The sequence below is a fragment of the Delphinapterus leucas genome, chromosome X, assembly GCF_059928025.1.
Source record: "Delphinapterus leucas isolate spDelLeu-1000000601 "Yukka" chromosome X, BTC_Dleu_Yukka2, whole genome shotgun sequence".
Classification (NCBI taxonomy): domain Eukaryota; kingdom Metazoa; phylum Chordata; class Mammalia; order Artiodactyla; family Monodontidae; genus Delphinapterus; species Delphinapterus leucas.
This window is the reverse complement of record NC_143150.1, coordinates 120,680,506-120,706,421: the sequence shown is the minus strand read 5'-3', so window position 1 is coordinate 120,706,421 and position 25,916 is coordinate 120,680,506. Positions and strand designations below refer to the sequence as shown.

The 25,916-nt window shown below is 43.5% G+C and overlaps 1 protein-coding gene across 2 annotated transcripts in view; it reads right to left on the bottom strand.

The window, feature by feature from the left end:
- Nucleotides 1-505: 505 nt before the first annotated feature.
- The window catches only part of ASB9 (ankyrin repeat and SOCS box containing 9), a 43,085-nt gene continuing 17,674 nt past the window's right edge, over nt 506-25,916 (bottom strand). Inside the window, exons 3-7 of one of the 2 annotated variants that reach the window (XM_022562720.2) lie at nt 17,322-17,429; nt 13,375-13,525; nt 11,288-11,422; nt 9,653-9,844; nt 506-3,464 (exon numbers count right to left, since the gene is read on the bottom strand). In XM_022562720.2, the coding sequence (XP_022418428.1) occupies nt 3,340-3,464; nt 9,653-9,844; nt 11,288-11,422; nt 13,375-13,525; nt 17,322-17,429 (711 nt within the window). In that variant the 3' untranslated portion in view covers nt 506-3,339. Of the gene's footprint in view, nt 3,465-9,586; nt 9,845-11,287; nt 11,423-13,374; nt 13,526-17,321; nt 17,430-25,916 lie in introns of both variants that reach the window. The other variant, XM_022562721.2, reaches the window with a different exon arrangement.

Genomic DNA, 25,916 nt, shown 5'->3' with positions numbered 1-25,916 from the left:
AGTCTGGTTTCAGACTTCCCTGGTGGCGCAGTGGTTGAGAGTCCGCCTGCTGATGCGGGGGGCGCGGGTTCGGGCGCGGGTTCGTGCCCGGGTTCGGGAGGATCCCACGTGCCACGGAGCGGCTGCGCCCGTGAGCCATGGCCGCCGAGCCTGCGCGTCGGGAGCCTGTTACTCCGCAACGGGAGAGGCCACAGCTGTGAAAGGCCCGTGTACCGAAAAAAAAAAAAAAAAAACTTCCTTCACCACCTGTGACTTTTTGCAAATTCCTTTACCCCTGTGCACCCCTATCTGTAAAATGGCGATACCAGAGTTGTGAAGGTTGGAAGGTAAGGCTTCTAAAACACTGGTGCGAGGGGTCTAGCCCTTAGCAAGCCCTCCAAAACGCGAGCTGTTGTTTAGCTGATTTTGTTGCTGATCAGATCTTCTACACTAGCCCTAATGCTGGGCTTTCATCAGATTGTAAATGTCCACCCCCCCCCCCCCGCCCCCGCTCCCCGTGCCCCAGATCAGACAGCAGAGCACATCTCGTTCCATTGTTTCTGAGCCCGAGTGACTGCTTAATGATTAACTACTGCAGCCTGGAACATGGAGTATCAAACCATGTCAATTAGCCCCAATATAAACGCAGAAGAAAACAATCATCCTTCGCTGGCCTCTTCTTGCCTTCTTCTTGTACCAAGTGGTCAGTGTTTCTACTGGATAAAACCAAGAGAATGTAGTAAACTTACAATATGAGACTGGGCTACAAGAAATGTGTGGGAAGTTTGCACTCTTAAAACAAAGTAATTAGCATTTTTAAAAGATGGTTTCACGATGCTAAAAATTTACATCCCTCATTCAAAAAGGTGGGGTTCTATTAAATGTCGCCGAACCAGCTTTGATGATGGAATTTATGAGGCTGTGCCAGATCGTGATGATAAAGCGTTCAAAGGTGTATATCACTTATAAATATAACCACATCTAGACTCATAAAAATAGACTTCCTATTTAAATAGCATCTTCTTTCTGAGCACTACTAAGTGAAGTAATTTGAAATTTTCCTAAGTTGCAATGAGGCAGGTGGTGGTGGTATTTTTCCCATTTGTGCAGATGACCATCTATTATATGGATGTGCAAATTGGTTAACTGGCTGGAAGATCTGAGAAGAAAAATGCTCTTCTAGTACTTTTGTACAGTCCTGGGTTAAACTCAGAGAATTTGGCCAAGAGTAGATTAACATAAGCAACATTCTGTCCGATATATTTTCTATGAGAAACCAGGCTATTTAAAAAACAAACAAACAAAAACAAACCTAGTGTTTTCAAAAAGAAAACTATAGCAAAATGCCTAAGCTCCTTGCTCCTTAGCAAATGATTCTCCCGGGGCTTCTCTGGTGGCGCAGTGGTTGAGAGTCCGCCTTGCAATGCAGGGGACGCGGGTTCGAACCCTGGTCTGGGAAGATCCCACATGCCGCGGAGCAACTAAGCCTGTGGGCCACAACTACTGAGCCTGCGAGCCCCAACTACTGAGCTCGTATGCCACAACTACTGAAGCCTGCATATCGCAGCAAGAGAAGCCACCTCAATGAGAAGCCCACGCATCTCAACGGAGACCCAGTGCAGCCAAAATTTAAAAAAAAAAAAAATTAAAAAAAAAAAGATTCTCCCGACTAGAGTGTGAATTCCAGAAAGTCAGAACCTTTGCCCACATCTCCTTCACTGTGGCTACCCTGGTGCCTAGAATAGTGCCTGGCACTCACTAAATATGTCCTGAACAAATGAACTAATGAAATTAACTGAACTAGCAAGTGGTATGCTGTTGGTGTTCGTTTTCTGTCTAAATTCTGAGCAGTTAAAAATGTAAACATGATCAGACCAAGAAAGAAAAAAAAAAAAAAGCAGGGAGGTGATAAAAATTCACATTTGAATTTCTGAGCACACTGGAAGAGAAGAAAACCCAGTGTCAATGGAATTTACCACTACGAAGTTTTCATCCCCGCATGGAAATTTCCAGAGCCTATGTTGTAAACCATCTTACAATGGGTCATTTATGAGGAGAAACTGTTTTGCTTAAATGATTGTGTGCCAGCAGCGCCATCTTCTGGGTAACTAGTTGGGCATTTTAGAACAAAATTCTGGAGTCTTCTTTTTCATATAGCAAACTGAATTTAGAATCACAAAAAATTACATAGGAAATATCTTTACAGGTCATCTAGGCCATATGTCATCTTACAGGTAACGATTTGCCTTAAGTGGGTACAACATTTTCTTACTTTCTCTTGATCCAACGGAGCACCAAATTCATGTCTCAGAGAGAAGACAAACTACAGCCATCATTACTAAATTATATCACAGGTCTCATATAAACCAGAAACTGAAAGGCAGTTAAAATCCATTTGTCAAGCATCTGAACAGTGCTGTCGAATAGGAATTTCTGCAACAATGGAACAACAGAACTTTCTGCGATGATCTATACGTGTCTGTGATGTCCAATACAGTAGTCACTGGCCATGTGTGGTTATTAAACATCTGAAATGTGGCTAATGACTCTGAGGAACTGGATTTTTAATTGTATCTAATTTTAATTAATTTACATTTTTAAAATAGCCACATACGGCTAGTGTAGGGTTTCCCAACCTTGGCACTATTGACATTTTGGGCTGGATCATGCTTTGCTGTGGTGGCTGTCTTGTGCACTGTAGGGTACTTAGCAACAGCCCTGGCCTCTACCCACTGGCCAGGCATACCCTCGCCCTCAGTTGTGACAATCATAAAAGTCTCCAGACATTGACAAATACCCCCTAAGGGGAAAAATCGCCCCTGGTTGAGAACCACTGGGCTAGTAGCTATTGCACTGAACAGCACGGTTCTAGAAGATGCATGATGTGTCCTGAACAAATGAACTAATGAAATTAACTGAACTAGCAAGTGGTATGCTGTTGGTGTTCGTCTGGTTGCCTGTCCTCACTGGGGGTTATGGGACAAACTGACTTCCCTGAGTCTCAGGGTCTCACCTGGAGAAGGGGAGAGCATAGTACCCACCTGGTGGGGTTGCTGTGAGAGCTAAATTGGGTGAAGCGTAAAGCGTTCCCAGCTCAGGGCTTGGCACGATCAACACCATAGTTGTTATCTTAGCCACCCTCTTGCAGGCGGCAGGGGGCGGAGGGGTGTGGTGGAATTTTTCATGCCCTCCAACCAATAACACAAAAGTACTCAGTATGTTCCTTTACAAATAAAAATCTCCTTCAAAAAAAAAAAAACTAGCCAAACTCTAATAAACCTGACTTTATTTTAAAATCCCAGTAGCCTCAACACTCGATAACGTTTGTCTGTCGTTTGTGATGCCATTCCCTTGACACATTTAAATGCGGAGGAGAAACCATTTCAGCTCCTCAGGGAGGCTGAGTCCGGTGATCTTATGATGCTGCTTGATCCCAAAGCACTTCCAAATTCTAAGGCGACATAACTGCATCAAAGAAGGGGGCCCTGGAGAAAGATGATAAGACAAGTCACCCATGCATTTCACTGATCTAAGACTTTTCCCTTCCTTCGTTGAAAGCATACAAGCTATGACACTATTATAAAGAAATAATATGGTGCAGCTTAAGACCATGTTCTGCTTTTTGTAGGAGGCATTTTTAGGCCATGTTCTCTCTTTTCTGGTATCTCATTGAAATGAGTTTGCTCGGTTTTGATTTAGAACAAAGACCTTCAAAGCTGAGTCTCACCAATGGAGGCTTATGGGAGCTAATTTTGGAATTACAAAAGTATGGAAATCCCAGCAATGACAAGAAAATCCATGTTTAATGCCTTTCTTGTCTTTACCTTTAAAAAAAATAAGGTCATATTTCTGGATGCAAATACTTTTATAATTTAGCAGTTTTAAGATATTCAAATATAAGAAGCTATCAGTGAAGCATAAATGTTACCTGAAGTCATATTTTTTTGTTTTTAACATCTTTATTGGAGTTTAATTGGAGTTTACAATGGTGTGTTAGTTTCTGCTTTATAACAAAGTGAATCAGCTATACATATTCACATATCCCCATATCCCCTCCCTCTTGCGTCTCCCTACCACCCTCCCTATCCCACCCCTCTAGGTGGTCACAAGGCACCGAGCTGATCTCCCTGTGCTATGCAGCTGCTTCCCACTAGCTATCTATTTTACATTTGGTAGTGTATATATGTCCGTGCCACTCTCTCACTTCGTCCCAGCTTACCCTTCCCCCTCCCCATGTCCTCAAGTCCATTCTCTAGGTCTGCATCTTTATTCCTGTCCTGCCCCTAGGTGCTTCAGAACCATTTTTTCTTGTTTTTTTTTAGATTCCATATATATGTGTTAGCATACGGTATTTGTTTTTCTCTTTCTGACTTACTTCACTCTGTATGACAGACTCTAGGTCCATCCACCTCACTACAAATAACTCAATTTCGTTTCTTTTTATGGCTGAGCAATATTCCAGTGTGTATATGTGCCACACCTTCTTTATCCATTCATCTGTCGATGGGCACTTAGGTTGCTTCCATGTCCCGGCTATTGTAAATAGAGCTGCAATGAACATTGTGGTACATGACTCTTTTTGAATTATGGTTTTCTCAGGGTATATGCCCAGTAGTGGGATTGCTGGGTCATATGGCAGTTCTATTTTTAGTTTTTTAAGGAACCTCCATACTGTTCTCCATAGTGGCTGTATCAATTTACATTCCCACCGACAGTGCAAGAGGGTTCCCTTTTCTCCACACCCTCTCCAGCATTTACTGTTTCTAGATTTTTTGATGATGGCCATTCTGACTGGTGTGAGGTGATACCTCATTGTAGTTTTGCTTTGCATTTCTCTAATGGTTAGTGATGTTGAGCATCCTTTCATGTGTCTGTTGGCAATCTGTATATCTTCTTTGGAGAAATGTCTATTTAGGTCTTCTGCCCATTTTCGGATTGGGCTGTTTGTTTTTTGATATTGAGCTGCATGAGCTGCTTGTAAATTTTGGAGATTAATCCTTTGTCAGTTGCTTCATTTGCAAATATTTTCTCCCATTCTGAGGGCTGTCTTTTCGTCTTGTTTATGGTTTCCTTTGCTGTGCAAAAGCTTTTAAGTTTCATTTGGTCCCATTTGTTTATTTTTGTTTTTATTTGCATTTCTCTAGGAGGTGGGTCAAAAAGGACCTTGCTGTGATTTATGTCATAGAGTGTTCTGCCTATGTTTTCCTCTAAGAGTTTGATAGTATCTGGCCTTACATTTAGGTCTTTAATCCATTTTGAGTTTATTTTTGTGTATGGTGTTAGGGAGTGTTCTAATTTCATTCTTTTACATGTAGCTGTCCAGTTTTCCCAGCGCCACTTATTGAAGAGGCTGTCCTTTCTCCATTGTATGTTCTTGCCTCCTTTGTCATAAATTAGGTGCCCATATGTGCGTGGGTTTATCTCTGGGCTTTCTATCCTGTCCCATTGATCTATATTTCTGTTTTTCTGCCAGTACCATACTGTCTTGATAGCTGTAGCTTTGTAGTATAGTCTGAAGTCCGGGAGCCTGATTCCTCCAGCTCTGTTTTTCTTTCTCAAGATTGCTTTGGCTATTCAGGGTCTTTTGTGTTTCCATACAAATTGTGAAATTTTTTGTTCTAGTTCTGTGAAAAATGCCATTGGTAGTTTGATAGGGATTGCACTGAATCTGTAGATTGCTTCGGGTAGTATAGTCGTTTTCACAATGTTGATTCTTCTATTCCAAGAACATGGTATATCTCTCCATCTGTTTGTATCATCTTTAATTTCTTTCATCAGTGTCATAGTTTTGTGCATACAGGTCTTTTCATATTTGTTTTTATATTCTGCATTCAGAGTTGTCCCAGTGCTTCAACTCACAGGTGAAAAGTGAACTAGCACAAACCTTGCATAGGGATCCAGCCAAGTGTTTACATCTTAAGACAGCGATTCTCAAGGGGGGGGAGGGAGTATTTTGCTCCCTAGGGACACTTGGCAATATCTGGAGCTAATTTTTTTGGTCACAACTTGTGGGGGGGGGTGTTGCTACTACCATCTAGTGGGTGGATGACAGGGATGCTGCTAAACATCCTACAGTGCACAGGACAGGATGGCCCCCATCTGGCCCAAAATGAGCTTGAAAAACCCTGTCATAGGGTAAAAAGATGGGAAATGATTTCCCATCCCCAGCCCCTGCACTAAATTGTAATGGCAGTTCCCTTTTGGTTATTAAAAACTTTTTAAAAGGCAAAGCTGTATACCTCCAAGAATCCCATAAAGCAGTAGCCCTCAAGCCTGACTGCGGGGGGGGGGGCGGGGAGGGCCTTAAACTCCACCCCAGGCATGTTGCTTCAGTTACTGTTGGGTGGGGCCTGTGCATCTGGTTTTTGTAAAGGCACGTGTCCCAGGTCACTGTATTGTGTGGCCAGGGTTGAGAATGCAACCAAAAGGGTACAGTGGCCTCTAACTTTGATACCAAGCAGGACCCTGTGGGACTCCAGGGCACAAAAGCCCTTCCGTGTCCCCCCCTTCTTTTTTTCTGGTACACGGGCCTCTCACTCTTGTGGCCTCTCCCGTTGTGGAGCACAGGCTCCGGACGCGCAGGCTCAGCGGCCATGGCTCACGGGCCCAGCCGCTCCGCGGCATGTGGGATCTTCCCGGACCGGGGCACGAACCCGTGTCCCCTGCATCGGCAGGCGGACTCTCAACCACTGTGCCACCAGGGAAGCCCCCCCATTTCTTGATTACAGGAAATAGGCTTCATTCAGCCTCCCTGACCTTCCCTGAGTTCCAAGAAGCAGGTTCAAACAGATGCTAATTAGGGAATGGAGGGGATGCAGAGACAAGGGAGGAGCAGTCAAGAGAAACAACAGTGCAGCCTTGGGGCAGGGTCCTGGTTCCCCTCAAGGGACACATATAACAATATCTTTGAGCTGTTCAGCAGATACTGAAACCCCCGCCAGGTGGGAGAAGTTAACTGCATGCTGCCCACAAGCACGTAGGCCCCAGACCAGCTGGAACCAGACGGTTCCAACTTCACCACCAACCAATCAGAAGAACGTCCATGAGCTGATCACACCCTCCTTGAACCATTACTATAAAACTCCTCACTACCCCCTCCAGGTCGGGACACAGTTTTGAGGGCATTAGCCCGCCGTGGCCCCCTTTGCCTGGCAAAGTAATAAAGCTATTCTTTTCTACTTCACCCAAAACTCTGTCTCCGAGATTTAATTCAGTGTCAGGGTACAGAGGCCGGATTTGGCTTCAATTTCCTATAGCGTCACCACAAGCTACAGGATAAACTGGGTTGCATACTTCTCGGGTGACGGAAAACAAGGAGAGGTAGAAACAGACATATACACAAGGAAAGAAAGAAAGGAAATATTTTCAATCAGGTCCTCAGAGCACATTCACAAGGTCCCTGTTGAACTTTAGGGCACCTTCCAGATATGTTCAGTGTGCTCAAGGCATATATTAATGAAGGATTTCCCACTGTGCTCAAAGCATGTATTAACGAGCTGCAAAAGGCATAGTGTGGGGCAACTGAACTCAATCTCCTCTCACTAAAGCACTTTGAAGGAAGTTACTAATCACATGTGCTAGATACAATGTCAGGGACAAGTGCCAGTATAAAGATGAATATAACCCAGGTTGAGTTTTATTCATTGTTTTTCCTTCTGATTTTAAAAGAAATTAAAACATTTCTGCGGGCCCCTAAAAACATGGTGGACCCCACGCATTGTGCCATCTGTGCCTGCTGGAGAAATCAGCCCCGTCTATAGAGATACAATTTTTTGAAAACAAGAAATTGTCAAAGTACGGGCAGAGTTGCCCGGGGGTGACCCCACTGCTTCTCATAAAGGGGTTTCTATTGGACTGTTCCTTGTGCCTCGGCTCGGGGAGCACAGGCCTTGTTTGGGAGGCCCCAAGGCGGGCTATGGCCACAAGTACGCTGGGGCAGTGGGTGTAGCAGGAAGAAGGATTCAGGGGCCACTTTACAATTCTGCCCAGAGCCCTAATTCTCAGCATGTGGGGAGAAAATAACCAGATTACGTGACATCAGAATCCTTCTGGGACTTCCCTGGTGGTGCAGTGGTTAAGAATCCGTCTGCCAGTGCAGGGGATACGGGTTCGAGCCCTGGTCTGGGAAGATCCCACATGCCACAGAGTAACTAACTAAGCCCGTGCACCACAACTACTGAGCCACGCACCTAAGCCCGTGCTCCACAACAAGAGAAGCCACCGCAATGAGAAGCCTGCGCACCGCAACGAAGAGGAGCCCCCGCTCGCCGCAACTACAGAAAGCCCGTGCTCAGCAACGAAGACCCAATGCAGCCAAAAATAAATAAATTAAATTAAATAAAAAATAAAAAAGAATCCTTCTGGTAGGGAAGCCTGCTTCAAACTCCCACAACCCCTAAGACTCAACAAAGTCCACACTCCGGTAAAAAAAAAAGCAGGTCCTGAGCTGGCTGCTCTCCACCTCTAGGGACAATCAAGAATGCAATCTGAGGGGTCTCTGCTCCCCACCCCAGCCCACCCGTGACCTCGCAGCCCAGGGAAGTGCCCCTATCCCCTTGCACAGTGCTCAACCCCAGTGTTTAGTGGTTTGGGTCAGGAGTGTCAGTTTTTATTTATAGAGGAGTGTGGACTCAGTGTTGATTAACTTATTATATTGGATTGGCCAAAAAGTTCGTCCGGATTTTTCCATAAGATGTCACGGAAAACCCGAACGAACTTTTTGGCCAAGCCGATAGTAAATGTCTCCCGATTGCTGTGCATCATGAAAGCAATACCGTGTAATACTCAATGAGTTGCATTCTTACCCACCATCCCAGAAGCCAAATGCCCAGTAGTTCAGCCCATCTGTACTGCAGTAAGACATCCTGGGGCATTGTACAACCCCAAAGACCCTTCTGCTGCATCTCTCTAAAGCATGGCTTACAAATACCCTATTATATCACTTATATGTGGAATCTAAAATATGACACAAGTGAACTTATCTACAAAACAGAAACAGACTCACAGGCATAGAGAACAGCCTTGTGGTTGCCAAGGGGGAGGGGGGTGGGGGAGGGATGGATTGGGAGTTTGGGGTTAGCAGATGCAAACTAGTATATATAGAATGGATAAACAAGGTCCTACTGTAGAGCACAGGGAACTATATTCAGTATCCTGTGATAAACCATATGGAAAAGAATACGAAAAAGAATGTATATGTATAAGTGAATCACTTTGCTGTACAGCAGAAATAAACGTAACATTATAAAATCAGCTATACTTCAATAAAATAAATTTAAAAAAAAAATAAAGCATGTCGTACACCTGAAACTAACACAACATTGTAAACCAACTATACCCCAATAAACTTTTTTTTAAATACAGCATGTCTTAGGTAACTTTAACATTTTAAAACAATATCTTAATTCTTTGAAAGCTGGCCTATCCCACATATGAACATTAGATCATCCAAACAGCCTGTCTCCAACATGCCAAAGAGCAGGATGGTTATTTATTATATAACCAGTACTGTACCTTGCCGAATACTAAACTATCTCCGCTCCCCACGTTTCGTGAAGGCAGAGAACAATCTTTTTCATAAGACCCGAAGTCAGAACTCGGTAAGTACCTGCCTCCTGCTAGAGCCCACAGGAGTCTATGGATTAGGGCTTAGATTCAGGCAAAGGAGAAGCACCTTCTCTCTGCAAGAAGAGCTGGCTCAGGGGGCTCTCTGGAGGCACCAGCTCCAAGGGACGGTGGCCTTCAGCATCCCTGGCCTGGGTGTCTGCTCCAAAGTCCATGAGCAGGCAGGCCAGCTCCCCACTGGACGCCCTGGCCACCGCGTGCAGAGGGGAATCCAGCCCCCGGCCTTGGTTCACACTCGCTCCTAAACAGTCACGAGAACAACAGAGTCAGAGTCAGCAGAGTGCAAGCGCCCCCTTCTCAAAGCACTGCACCTCAAAATTCCCTAACAAAAGGGCGTCCATAGCAGGCACAGTAGTTCTCCTGAGAAAACAGGAGACGACTTGATTCCATTTAACAATATGGGGAAAATGCCACTTGACAATGTGACTGAATGTACCACGGGAGCTCTGTGACGTATGAGGTTGAAAAGCTTGCCTTTGAGCACTCCACACAGGTGTGACACATGCAAGAAGAATCCTGGTGGCATGAAAGCTGCACATTCATTATTAACGGAGCCCAAATATTAGCCAGTACAGGCCGGAAGTGAGGCTAGATGGTGAAATCTCACCTATGGCAATTATCCACATTTACACGCCGAGCAACTGCCGTGAGGTTTAAACCAGAGACTTGGGACCATGTGATTTGGACTGTGAAGGGCAATCAATTATGGCAGCATTGTCTAGATTGGGGTGGCCAATCCCAAGATCACGGAGAAGGGGGCAAAGCCCTCCTCTTCGGGGATAAGGTAGAACTTGAGGACCACCCCCACCCAGTTCCATCCTTACACTCTCAGAAAATCCCTACCCCAGTCCAGATGCTGGCTCCCGCTGTGATGTGTGGGGACATATGACTTTGCCTGGGCTGCTGTCCCTCTAGTAAAATGGGAATCTATGTCCAGTCAACAAATGTTAACTGAATTGTTCTTGTATTGGTCTTGGCTTCGTGAGGGGTGCCAAACATGGCCCTTTCCTGACTAGGAGCTTAAAATCCACCTAGGGTAATAGAAGAAAGAGAGGGAGAGAAGGAGAGAGAGAACCCATCTCCTAATTCATGGTAATGGCTGCCAAGTGAGTAGAAGGCAATGGGAACTGTAAGATTCCTGGGTTTTTAAAGAATAACCAGGACTCAAATAATTAAAGAGGTGATGAAGTGGTATCCCAAGTGTTGAAGAAGGGGCTGGATAACAGCAGGAAGGTGAGAAAGAATGATGCGACCTACGACTTTTCGAAAATATAATATTCACAATGGAGTAAAAATGGGGCAAGTTCTATTTCCAAATCAAAGAGAACTGGTGAAGGCGGCCCCAAATCTGAAGATTCAGCCCTAATCCAGCAGCTGTGCAAGTTACTCAGGGCCTAATAATATCAGTGGTCAGAGGGAGGGAGGAGAAACTAATAATCACTGAGGACCATCCTGGGAGATGTCATCATCATTATCATTATTATCACGATTCTCAGTACAAGTGAGAGGACTAAAGTTGAAACAGTTTAAACTAATTCCCCACGGAAACATAGTCAATATGAACTCTGATCCTGTGCGACTCCATTGCCCGCGCTCTTTCCTCTGCTACGACAGAAAGAGCTTTCAGATACCTTTCATTTACTTTTCATTTACTTTCCTTGTTATGTTTTGCTTTTGGTTTTACCTGATTCCAGAAGCTTCTTGGCACAGGCCACCTGCAGATTTTCACAAGCCAAATATAACGGTGTGCCCAGGTGGCTGATGTTACGGTCAACGTCGCCCCCATGAGCCACAAGAGACTCAATGCACTCCACGTGGCCTGCAGCCCAAAGTGGGAGAAAACAGTTACAGCACAAATTCTCGTAGCTAGGGAAACACCACCTCGCCCATGTTTTGTGGGTTTAAATTCTCCAACAACTTCTCCAGCGACCAAAAGCTATTCCCTCTATTTAGAATAGGGAATGACCTTCAACACTGTCACCAGTTAATGGGTTGACTATAAGATGGCATCTGTAGCTCTGGGTGGAACTCCACTTGAGTTTACCAGCCATGGTAAGCAACGAGCAGCCAGCCACATTTTTCAATTGTCGGTGGCTCTGTAATCAGTCTGATTACCGAAATCAAAGTGAGCGCTGAGGAGAGATATGGAACAACAGGGACTAAAGGTGGACCTGGAGAAGCAAGGGCACAGAGCGGACCGTGGAACAGGGAAGGAAAGTTACAACCTCACCAAGGGCAGGCCCTGGGACAAACAGGCCACGGTGGGCACAGGCGAGGCTTAGAAGAAGGTGCCAAATCCAGCGTGAGTGAGGCCCAGTGTGGCCAACTAGGTTTGGTGAAAGCGGAATCACTCTTCCTTGGTCTGGGACATCATACTTGAAACATTGCTCCTTTGCATTTATCTTGTTATACCATTTTAGCTCTATGTGTCCAGTGAAAATGATAACATGTCTCCTCGTGAAGAAATGCCAGTGCTTGGGGAGATAATTATAAAACGGGTGGATCCAGTCAAATGGGGCTGCTGTAAAGATGAGGGGAAGCTATTTTGTGAAGCCACTGCGGAAATAGCCCTCGGGGCAAGGTACGGTCATCATGATGTCAAGGAGGAGGAGAAATATCAGAGAAAAGCAAAACTTACAATTTTATTTTTTGTCTCAGAGTTAAGAATAGCAGGAAAACTGTGACTTTACGAAAAGAATTATCCCAGATGAATAAGTTCTGGGGATCTAATGTACAGCATGGTGACTACAGTTAATAATATATATACTGGAAAAAAAAAAAATATATATATATATATATATATACTGGGCTTCCCTGGTGGCGCAGTGGTTGAGAGTCCGCCTGCCGATGCAGGGGACACGGGTTCGTGCCCCGGTCCGGGAAGATCCCACATGCCACAGAGCGGCTGGGCCCGTGAGCCATGGCCACTGAGCCTGCGCGTCCGGAGCCTGCGCTCCGCAACGGGAGAGGCCACAGCAGTGAGAGGCCCGCGTACACTAAAAAAAATAAAAATAAAAATAATAATATATATACTGTACTTTAAATTTGCTACGGGAATAGATCTTAAATGTTCTCACCACAAAAAAAAGGTAACTATATGAGGCAATGGATGTGTTAATTAACTTGATTACGGTTATCCTTTCACAATGTATACGTATAGCAAGTTATCACACTGTACACCTTAAATATATACAATCTTATTTGTCAATTATACCTCAACAAACATGGGGATGGGGAGACTTACCCCAAACTGTATATAACATCTTATATTTCCAAAAATTGAAAGTTTGTCTCACTTAGCAAACTTAGGTGGCCCTGAGACAATATTCTTTAAGGCCTTAAAACAGAAGACTATAATTTGTTTTATAAAATAGCTTGACTTTATGGGGTCATGGGTTCAACAACACATTCCACACATTCTGATGGATAGTCTACTATATGCCAGGCCCTGTTCCGGAAACACAGCAGTGAGCAGTATTCCAAATGTTCTAAAAGGGCTCTTCTCAAACCTACGGTGCATCAGAAATCACCTGGAGGGCTTGTTAAACAAAGCACAGATGGCTGGGCCCCACCCCCAAAGTTACTGATTCACTGGGTCTGGAATGGAGCCCAAGAATCTGCATTTGCGTGCCAGGTCAGGCTGACGCTTCTGGTCCCAGGATCCACACATTGAGAACAACTGCTCCATGTACCTCCTTTTCCCTCTTCCCTTCAACAATAAGATGTCCCTTGAAGGAGGGGGTGGAAAACTTAAATTCTCAGCAGATTTACCTCTCTTAGCAGCTTCATGCATGGGGGACGCCAGATCACTCTCAGGGTGGGGACTGGCTCCATGCTGCAGAAGCAAATTCACACAGTCCAGGCTGCCGCTGACACAAGCATTAAACAAGGGAGTATGCCAGTCTGTAGTGACACCATTCGCCTAGAAAGAAAAGCTCCAGCATGAAGGCGGGCAGTGGGGTATCCTGGATTCAGACCTAAGCTCCACCATTTTCAAGCTATTATTTCACTTGTCTGAGCCTTAAATTCCACAGCTACAAAATGGGGACAAAAAATAACAGATTCCCCAAAGTTGTTGTGAAAAACCGGATGAGGTATAGAATGTAATGCACCAAGAACGTTCCCAGACCAGGGATTGAACCCGTGCCCCCCGCAGCGGGAGTGCGCAGTCCTAACCACTGGACGGCCAGGAAATTCCCACTAATCACCTTATTTTAAACATGCCATCCTAGACCCATCCCACACCAATCCAATTTCCCCACAGAAGTTAGAGTAACCTTTTAAATTTGTTAATGTATTATTTTTTTTAATTTAAAAATATCACTTTCGGGACTTCCCTGGTGACACAGTGGTTGGGGGTCCACCTGCCGATGCAGGGGACACGGGTTCGATCCCTGGTCCGGGAAGATCTCACATGCTGCGGAGCAACTAAGCCCATGCGCCACGGCTACTGAGCCTGCACTCTAGAGCCCGCAAGCCACAACTACTGAGCCCGCATGGCACAACTACTGAAGTCCGCGCGCCTAGAGCCCATGCTCCGCAACAACAGAAGCCACCACAATGAGAAGCCCGCGCACCGCAACAAAGAGTAGCCCCCGCTCGCCACAACTAGAGAAAGCCCATGCACAGCAACGAAGACCCAACACAGCCAAAAATAAATTAATAAATAAATTAAAAAATGTCACTTTCATCCAAATACAGAGTGAACACAAGCCAAAGAGTTTATTCCGCTCATTCATTAATGAGGGAACCAGTAAAATGGCAAGGATGGCTAAAAGGAGAATTTATATAGTCAGTCAATGCAATGCTGAAATAAATTTGCTAATAGATACAAAACTGGTTAATATCCTATAGGGCCATAAAACTATAATCGTTGGGGCTATCTTTTCTAACACTGGAAATCAGACTGAAACTTACAAGCTAACATCTAACTTCACAGTGTTTGGGCTATAATTGAATGGCAAAGAGCAAAGCCAAATGCAGATGCATTTTCCTCTATCAAGGAATTCTTTGGTGAACCTGTTAAACGATGATACTGTGAAGACAGGGACGTCATTCTCATGCCCTATTTCCACGCAAGGCCAGAACTAGTGATGCGTGAAAGATGTCCAGGGTGCAAAGTTTAAGGAGACACTCACTCCCAGGGTTACAAAAGTGCTGAACAACCCTTCGAGTGAGCAGAGTTTAGAGTTTGCACCCCAGGCTCCTTTCTCGCCTCTGCTTAGTCCTGGGCCTGCTTCCAAGTTTGGGGTAAGTTTTCTTAACCAAAATATAAACCTCTTGATGCACTCATCTATGGCCCTTGGCTGCTCTCAGGGCAAAGCCCATTTTCTTGGCCTGGTCGGCGAGTTTGTTTGTGTTCTGACCCCTCTCACCTGCTCTACTCTGCTGCTATAAGGAATTATTTTTTTCAGTTTTTTAAAAATTTATTTATTTTATATATTTTTGGCTGTGTTGGGTCTTCGTTGCTGCACGCGGGCTTTCTCTAGTTGTGGCGAGCGGGGCCTACTCTTCGTTGCGGTGCACAGGCTTCTCATTGCGGTGGCTTCTCTAGTTGCGGAGCACGGGCTATAGGCGCGCGGGCTCAGTAGTTGCAGCTCGCAGGCTCTAGAGTGCAGGCTCAGTAGTTGTGGCACATGGGCTTAGTTGCTCCGCGGCATGTGCGATCTTCCTGGACCAGGGCTCGAACCCGTGTCCCCTGCATTGGCAGGCGGATTCTTAACCACTGCACCACCAGGGAGGTCTCTAAGGAATGATTTGAAGGAACGATTTGAAGCCCCCACTTTCACTTCTAGGCCTTTGCGTTTGTTGTTCCCAGGGGGTGGGAAGTCCATCATTTCCCCCAACCCCCCGTTGAACTGACTAACTCCAACAGGTCCTTTAGGTTTCAACTGTAACATCATTTCCTGTAGGAAGCATCTTTTGACTCCCCCTCTCCATCAGAAATAAATGGGTTAGGAACACTTCTACGTGTTCCCAACAATCCCCTTACTATTAATACTTATTACATTGTAGTGGTTTGCAAAATATGGCCACAGATTCTCTGCCCAGGATGCATATCCCTTTGCAGAGTGGCTTAGTAACTCCTCCCATCCCAAGACGGAGACTATATCTTTTCAATCCTTGAATCTGGGCTTGCCCACATGAATTGCTTTGGTCAATGGGACAGTTAACAAGTGTGATACAAGCAGAGAGCTTGCCCCATTTTGCTGCTCTTGGAATCCCTGCTACCACGTGAACAGGCCCGGGTCGCCTGCTAGAGGATGAGAGACCACGTAGAGCTCTTCTGTCTCCCCAGACCTCCCAGCCATCCCAGCCAAGGTCATCATGAAGTAGCCTGCCCCAGCCCATCTATCAGCTAACCTGAAATGCCTCAGTAAGCCCAGCTGAGGTTAGCTGAAGCAGCCAGACCAGACGAGCTGTCCAGACAACACAAGGAACTGTGAGATAAATGGCTACTGTCTTAAGTCATTAAGTCAGGGTGGTTTGTTACACAGAAGAAACTAACAGATAAAAACAGCGTATTGTAATTGCCTGCTGTGGCTGAGATACGATGCGTTAAACAAACTCATTTCCTCTCTCTTGGGCGCAGAGGCACACTACACTCGCCCACCTCCCTGGCAGTTAGACATGGCCTGAATTCTGGCCAATGGGATATGAGCAAAAGTGACATACGTCACTGCCAAGACTGGCCCTTAAAAAGCTTCCATTCACAATCCTCCGTGTCTTTTCCCCTTCTACCCATCTGGAATGGAGCACACATGGGAGCAACAGGATGAAAGGAGCCTGCGTCCTTGAATCACCCTTGGAAAATAGCCACCCAACTGGGAACACCCACACTGGATTCTGAGTTGAACAAGAAATAAACTTTTATTGTATGAGGCTACTGAGATTTCAGGGTTTATCTTTTGAAGCAGTTAGTGTTACATGCCGCCATTTACCTGTTTATCTGGTCGTCTCCTCATTTAGCTTAGAAGTTCCTGAAAATCTTTATCTAGAGTTAGGCACATAATAAATGCTCAGTACAGACTGGTTGAGAAAAGATGAGAAACCCACACAGAATTTCCTGATCAGATTTTCCCATCACTCCTGACCAAGAGGGTACTTAAGTTAATGGAAGATGTACTGGTCCCTGCTTTCAAATGCAATGATTTCGTATCTTCCTTCTCTAGAATCTCATTATGTCATCCCGATTCCCATTCTCCAAATAATAATCACATACCTTATCCCTCTCAATCCTCACAATACCACAAAATATGCTACATAATTTTTTTTGGTATTTTCCCTGTTTGTTTTTTTCTCTCATATATAGACTCTAAAGCTTACAGGCTAAGTAACCTGTCCAAGTTTCCAATGTCAGTAAATGGTAGAGATGGTCTGGAACCATTATTCAGGTCTCATGGAGACAAATGTTATGTGTTTTCTACAATATGTCACTACCTTCCAGCCACAGAAATGAAGGCAGAAATCTAACAGCTATTTATTAATAGTGACAGTCAAAGAAAATGATAGATAGTCAGACCATGACTTTCTAGCTAAAAATGCAGTATTTCATCTACCACTAAAGTAAATAAGCTTGATAGACATAATACTTTTGAAAAAGAAAAACCTTCATATTTCAAATCAGGCTAATCAAAAACGCTGGGAAGTATTCAGAAGGGATAGAAATCGTCATTTTTCAGTCATGGTGCCTAAGGTGTGATTTGAGCTGCACTTACCTGAGCTCCATGCTTTAATAAAATGTTTGCACAGGAGGGATGACCTCCGAGACAGGCTTCATGGAGCGGGGACACACGATCTGCCGTGACGAGGTTCACAAGCCACCCCTGGAGGAGGGGAAATGGGCAGAGTAAGGGATGCAAAGCAACAGTTCTGTAGGGTTGGGTTTCAGTCATGAATTCAGTACAAGACAATTCTTTTAAAAGTTGACCTGGCTCACCTATGATAAACCATAATGGAAAAGAATATTAAAAAAAGAATGTATATATATATTAATATATATATATATATAACTGAATCACTTTGTTGTACAGCAGAAATTAACAAAACACAACATTATAAATCAATTATACATCAATTTAAAAATTTACAAAAATAGTTAATCTGGCTCATAAAAAAGAATGAAATAATGCCATTTGCAGCAACATGGATGGACCCAGAGATTAGCATACTAAGCGAAGTAAGTCAGACAGAGAAAGAAACACCATATGATACCACTTATATATGGAATATAAAATATGATACAAATGGACTTATATACGAAACAGAAACAGACTCAGAGAACTATTACAGACTTGTGGCTGCCAAGGGGGAGGGGACTGAGGAAGGGATGGATTGGGAGTTTGGGACTAATAGATGCAAACTATTATATATAGGATGGATAAACAACAAGGTTCTACTGTAGAGCACAGGGAACTATATTCAATATCCTGTCATAAACCATAATGGAAAAGAACATATAAAAGAATGTATATATATGTGTAACTGAATCACTTTGCTGTATAGCAGAAATTAACACAATGCTGTAAATCAACTATACTTCAATTAAAAATAAACTAAAAATAAAAACCCAACAACTTAAAAAAAAAAGTTAACCTGGCTCAAAATCTGACAGTACACTAAGGTGTTGACAATGATGTAAAAAAAGAAACCAAAAAAGGAACCATCATACTGCTGGCGGGAGCGTAAAATAATACAACCACTCAGGATAACAGTTCGACAGTATCTATTAGAGTTGATAACACACATGCCTATGACCTAGCCATGTGACTCTTAGGTGTACACACTCAAGACTGACTTTCAACTTGCTCTCACTCTCTCTTGTCCTCTCACTTATTGGCTCATTGTTTTGATGAGGACCATGACAAGGAACTTAGGGCAGTCTCCAGGCAACAGCCAGCCAGGAATTGAAGCTTTTAGTCAAAAAACCCAGAAGGGGGCTTCCCCGGTGGCGCAGTGGTTGAGAATCCGCCTGCCAATGCAGGGGACACGGGTTCGATCCCTGGTCCAGGAAGATCCCACATGCCGTGGAGCAACTAAGCTCGTGTGCCACAACTACTGAGCCTGCGCTCTAGAGCCCGTGAGCCACAACTACTGAGCCCGCGTGCCGCAACTACTGAAGCCCACGTGCCGCAACTACTGAAGCCCACACACCTAGAGCCCGTGCTCCACAATGAGAGAAGACACTGCAATGAGAAGCCCACGCACCACAACAAAGAGTAGCCCCCGCTCGCCGCAACTAGAGAAAGCCCACGCACAGCACCGAAGACCCAACACAGCCAAAAATAAATAAATAAATAAAATACATTTAAAAAAAAAAGAAAAAAGAAAAAGGGCAGTTTCTAGCGTGTGTTTAAAAAAAAAAAAAAAACCCAGAAGGAACTGAATCTTGCCAACAGCCATGTAAGAGAATTTGGACTGGGGTCCATCCTTAGTCAAGCCTCAAGATGCCTGAAGTTCTGGTCCACACTCTTATAACTGCAGATTCATAAGAGTCCCTGACCCAGCTAAACTGTGTCTAGATTCCTGACCCACAGACACTGGGAACCAATACATGTCTGTTACATTAAGCCGCTAAGTTCGGGATTTCTTATATACGTACAGGTATATATAAGAAATACGTATACGTATTTCTTATATACGTACAGGTATATATGAGCACACTCCAATAGCCCTGGACTAATACAGGCCAAAGCATTAGGTGAACCTCCACAGACAGAGAGGCAGAAAGTCCCAAGGCTGAGGAGCAATTACCTTCTCACTCTAGCACGCTAGGGCTGAAGAAGCAAGAAAGTGTCTGAAAGGCCCTGGGATTCTTCATCCTCCGGGAAAATGTGCTCTCCAGGAGATGGATCACGAGCCCAACCCAAGCCAAACATCAAAGAGCTCCGGGAGAGGCTCCAGAGACGCCCCCTGATCTTGGAACATATCATCTATCCCTAACAGGAAGAAATCAGGTACAATCAAAGTTCTTTTCCTTAGGGCATGTCAATTAAGAGCATGGATAGTTTAATTAACATCTTGGTAATATATTATACGTTTTCTTCCCAGAAGAGTTTAAATTTGCCTAAAATCATTCCAATAAATTACTTCACTCACCATCATTCCTAACATACATTCTTCTACTTCTGTGGGCATGTACAAGTCAGCCCCCTAGTCATGCTGTCCTTTGGACTTCTACCCTCTGACTGGCAAGCTCATGCATTTTGATGTACACCTGGACATACACCTGAGTCTACAGGATCTCAAACGCAGAGCCTTTTTAGGTGGGTCTGCAAAGGGGTTCTGACCCTCTGACTCGAGAAGAATTTGAGTTATAGCATTTATTCCCTTCACAAGCACTGCCCATGGACTTCACAGTGTGGCATCTGCTGTTTTATTATTGTCATTATTATTTTATTAGAGGCATCCCCTCAAAGATCTGTTCTCAAATCCTTTTTTTCCCCGCTCTCAATGTTCTATATTTGTCCAATCTCTTCCCCACACACTGCTAGAGTACACAAGAAATTCACAGCAAAATGTTAACTGCATTTTTCTCTGTGCGACAGATCCTGAGCTGAAAGAAGACTGTCCTTTAAAGGAATTCTTTATTGTGTTCTGTTAACCGCAGTCACCACTGCCATTTCTAAATCATCATTTAGGTGCTTATACATAAATCCAGGTAAATGAAAATGTAAAAAAGGAATTATTCACAGTACAAAAGTGTTCACCACTCATTACATATTCACATTACAACGAAGTTCCTTTAAATTAAGTTTCCCTTTGCAAACTGCGGACTGTATTTATAGGTACAAGTATGACTTTAAATGAACTGTGGCATTTTGTTTGAATTATTGACAAGGCTGAATCATATACTATTATAAGGTAAATTCTAACCCATTACTTCAGAGAGGGTCCAGTCTACAGTGGGTTCTCAGTTAAAAAAATGAATAGCTTATCTTTAATTGTTCTATCATCACTTGTCTGTCCCCTAGTCTCAGCCTATATTCAGAAGCTCTTTCTGATGGGTCCTTGGGGTTGTATAATATCAGGGCACCCATGGGTGACACAGTGCTTAGTACCTGGCAACTTTCTGTCCCAGCCCCAAATCATATGCCTACCCAGGCTGAACCAACTGACTACAAGAAGCTGAGGCTTTATCCTTTGTCCTTCCCACAGTTATCACTTCCTTCTCTACACTCAGCAGAAAAGAAAATCATGAACACCTATGGTACTCACGTTCATCAGAACACATCACTTCCTTCCTACTTTACCAAGGTCAAAGCCATCTGATGTGAGAACTTCCTACATTCCCTTTCTCCCCACACCTAAAATCTCTCTGCATTCCTCCAGTCTTCTTTTCTCCCATTGCTCCTTTCTCTGAAGAAGAAATATATGAGTGCAGTCCAATAGCCCATGACTGCACCCGGGCCCCCCCAGCTCCCGCCACACCCGTGACATTCCTTCATCCACCTTCTCACATGCGTCCCCTGCTCTCTTGAGATACACTTTCTTTTTGCTTTCAAAGTCTCCCCATCCCTCAGTCCTGACCCTCTGCCAAGCATCCATCCATGTGCTTCTTCCCTTTGCTGCCCTCTCCTTTTTTTTTTTTTTTTTTTTTGAAAATAGTCTATCCCCATCGTCTCTACTTTCACCCCTTCTCTCATTTTCTACCAACACAACCCTGCTGATACTGCTTTTAAAGACCACCTGTGACTTCCGGAAACCAGTTTGCACTGCTCTGTCCCCCACCTCCTTCCACCTCTAAATTTGCCACATGTTCATCCTGACCTCGTGAAACCTCTGCCCTGGCTTCTAAAACAGAGTTCTACCTGGAATTATCTCCGACCTCTGACTGCCTTTTTTTCTGTCTCTTTCACTAACTCTGTCCTTTTCATCCTTACATCTCCTAATGCAGGCATTTCCTCCAGGATTTGCCCTCAAATCCTTTTCTTTTTCTCTCATATATTATACATGGCTTTCAAATTTAAATCTCGGGACTTCCCTGGTGGCGCAGTGGTTAAGAATCCGCCTGCCAATGCAGGGGACACGGGTTCGAGCCCTGGTCTGGGAAGATCCCACATGCTGCGGAGCAACTAATCCTGTGTGCCACAACTACTGAAGCCCGCGCACCTAGGGCCCACGTTCTGCAACAAGAGAAGCCACCACGATGAGAAGCCCATGCACTGCAAGAAAGACCCAATGCAGCCATAAATAAATAAATTTATTTTAAAAAATAAAAAATCCAAATCTCCATCCCCAGTACATGTTTCTAATTCCCTGCTAAGACATAACCACCCGAGACCCAGCTCACCACATAAATTCAGCCTTTGCCAACCAAGCTCCCCTGAAAGGAGCTCCTTGTCTTGCCAGACCTGATTCTCTAAATGGCACCACTATCTTCGTTTCATACCTAGGATTAAGACCTCAGAGAGAGGATAGCAGAGTGATTCCCGAGTTCAAATGCTGGCACCATCACCTAACAAGCAGTGTGACCTTGCACCAGCTACTTCCCTCTTGAAGCCTCAATTTCCATCTGTAAAATGGGGACAATTTCACCTACCCTACAGATTGTTATGAAGACTAAAAAATGATGTATGCAAAATGCTTAGCACTCGGTAACTTCTAGGCAGTTATTATCTGAGATTTCTTTTTATTCTTTATTACTTAGCCTTCAATGAGCTGCCACATCCTAAAGGTCTGATGTTTCAGAATGCTCAGGATCTTCCCTAGTATCCACACCCTGAGAGTGGCTTAGCTCTTTAAAGATTGCAGGGAGCAGCATAAAATGTTTTATTCAAGAAACAGAAAAGCCAGTCCTTACCCCCTGCATGCAGTGGGACTCTACTGGGAAGGCTTATAGGGTTGTGCATTCAAATCTCCAGGGGAGCTTTAAAAAAAAAAAGGCCAGATACCCAGGCTGCATCTCAGAGCAACTGCAGTACCATCAAAGGTAGTTGACAGAGATGCAAAGGCAATTAAATAGAAAAAGGTTAGAGTTTTTAGCAATGGTGCCAGAACAAAGGGACATCAATATACAACAAAAACATGAATCTTGACCAACACCTCACACCTTGTACAAAATTTAACAAAATGGATTATAGACATAAATGTAAAATGTAAAATTAGAAAACTTTTAGAAGAAAATATTTGTGACCTTGGCCATATGTGGTTTTTTTTTCTGGCCTCTCTATTCTGTTTCATTCATCTATCTTATCTTCATTATCACCTGGTCTTGATTTTAGTAAGTTCTTATATTTTTGTCCATTCCAGAATGACATACAAATGGAATCATATAGTGTATAAAATTGGAGTATGGCTTGCTTCACTTAGAATGAAGAATGTCTTTGAGATTCATTTTTAAAAAAAAAGGTAGTTGAATTCAGGCATCAGCATTTTTAGGAACCCCTACCCAATCCCAGCCCAAGGGGATCCTAATGTGCACCAAATTAAGGTCACAAAATGCCCAAAGGATGCCTTAATTGCTTCCTGCTGGCCTAACAAATTGCCATTGCTTTTTAAAAAATAAATTACTATTGAAGTGCAACAGATATTAAGAAAGGTTCATAAATCCTTAATGTAAACCTCAGTGAATTATCACAAAGAAAATCTATCTGCGTAATCACTGCACAGGTAAAGGGAGAAAGGAAAAAAAATTACCAGAAACCTATGTATATCCTACCCAAATTACTACCCACCTCTCATCGGCAAAGGCACATAGAATACTAACATCATAGAATCGTTTTCCTTGGTTTTGAACGTTATATCAATTGAACCATGAAGTATGTATTTTTGTGTTTGCTCAGCTACCTTCACTTACCTGTTTTTTCAGATTCATCCATTTTCATTGCTGTATAGGGTTCCACTGAGTAATATACCAAAATATATGTATCCATCTTACTTTTGATGGACACTTAGGTTGTTTTCAAGGATTTTTTTTTTTTGCTGTTATGATGAATAAGGCTGCTATGAATATACCTGTACGTGTCTTTTGATGAACACGTGTATACATATCTGTTGCATATAAACCTAGAAATGAAACTGCGGGGTTGTAGCATAGAGATATTTTTAGCTTTAGTAGATATTCCTTAACAATTTCCCAAAGTGGTTTATACAAATTTATACTCCCACCAGCAATGTATGATAGTTCCAGTTGCTCCACACTCTTGCTGACACTTGCTGTTTTCTGTCTTTCCAAATTTAATCCTTCTCATGGGAGGAACTGGTAATATAATTTCTTATTCATAATTTAAATTACTCCAATTACTATTAGCACAGGTTGATATATTTACTGAACATCTGAATATCCCCTTTTATGAAGTACCAGTCCAAGTCTTTTGCTGATTTTTCTGTTAGGTTGCCAATCTTTTTTGTATTGATTTTAGGCTAAGAATATGAGTTCTTTGTGAGATATATATATAGCACAAATATTTTCTCATGTGTGGCTTGACTCATTGCTTTCAAAAATACTACCTTTGATGAACAAGTCCTTAACTTTAATCAAATCCAACCTATCAGTCTTTTTGTTCCTTTCCACATGCTCTTTTTTTTTTTAAGAAGATGTTGGGGGTAGGAGCTTATTAATTAATTTATTTATTTTTGCTGTGTTGGGTCTTCATTTCTGTGTGAGGGCTTTCTCTAGTTGTGGCAAGCGGGGGCCACTCTTCATCGCGGTGCGCGGGCCCGTCACTATCGCGGCCTCTCTTGTTGCGGAGCACAGGCTCCAGACGCGCAGGCTCAGTAGTTGTGGCTCACGGGTCTAGTTGCTCCGCGGCATGTGGGATCTTCCCGGACCGGGGCTCGAACCCGTGTCCCCTGCATCAGCAGGCAGATTCTCAATGGCCTTTTTTAAAAAATTCCTCGGCTTCCCTGGTGGCGCAGTGGTTAAGAATCTGTCTGCCATTGCAGGGGACACGGGTTCAAGCCCTGGTCTGGGAAGATCCCACATGCCGCAGAGCAACTAAGCCCGTGCGCCACAACTACTGAGCCTGCGTGCCTGGAGCCCGTGCTCCGCAACAAGAGAAGCCACCGCAAGGAGAAGCCCACGCACCGCAACGAAGAGTAGCCCCCGCTCGCCGCAACTAGAGAAAGCCTGTGCACAGCAATGAAGACCCAATGCAGCTAGAAATAAGTAAAATAAATAAATTTATTTTTAAAAAAATCCCTGAATGTACTGGTCCTACAGGAGCTTAAAAAATACCAATGCATGAAGCCTGCCCTAGGCTAAATCAGAATACCTACAGTGAAGCCCAGGCATTGTTATTTTTTTAAAAATCTCACATTATTTTAATGTGAAGTCTCGGTAAAGAATAATTAGCTACAGTTTCAGTTTCTCCCTTCTTGGACCAAGTGAGAATTATTTTTTGTAATTTTCTTTTCTCTTTGTTATAGCCGTTTGAATGTTTGGTCTTACTCGCCTTACCAAAATATGTTTGTTTAGTTTAGCAGGAGCGTTTTTCAGTATGCTTTGATTACCTGAAGCGCTATGTAGATTGTAATAAGAAAATAGATACTCCTCATTTATGAGGAGTAACTGGAGCAGGTAATTTACACAATGTCACCTTAGTTAATTCTCTCAAACTCATACAAGGTAACATAATAGATTGAATTTTTGGTCTCAATTCTTCACTCTCCTGTAGCAGTGTAATACATTCTCACCCTTGCCATGACCTCATAGTTGACAAAATGTATCAATACTTCCTTGATCCTTGAATTTGGACCTGGTCATCTGACTTGCTCTGACCAATGGGGTGTTAGCAGATGTGACATAAGCAGACTGGAAGTATTCTTTCATGGTTGAGCTTGCCCTGCTATGCTTCAGCCTTTTGCCACGAGGAGAAAATTCCTCAGGTAGCTACTGGTGAAAAAAGGATGGGAGGTGTGTGCAGCAGAGCTGTACCCAACCCACAGCTTGGAGCCAAGCTCAGTCCAGATCAGCTGATCCAAAGTCTCATTAGCAAGAAATAAATATTAATTGTATTATGCCACTGAGTTTGGGGTGTTTTGTTACACAGCAAGATCTGACTAATACAGGTAGGTATTGGAACACTCATTTTATAAAGGCAGAAATTGAGGTTCCAAGAAAATAACTTGCTTAAATAATGCAAAAGAGCTTAGATAAAGACATGATTCCAGCTGATATTCAGTAAACACGTAAATACTAAACATAAATGAATATCAGTCCAATTTAATAAGTCATATATAAAAGCTGCAATGATCATTTTTCACCGTATCAAAAAAAGGTAAATGTTTCATTTTATCTGAGAAGCAGCTTAACTTCATTTAGCTAGAGTCACGTGTTACTGTCTGCATTTCTATTTATAAGAGGCTGCTGC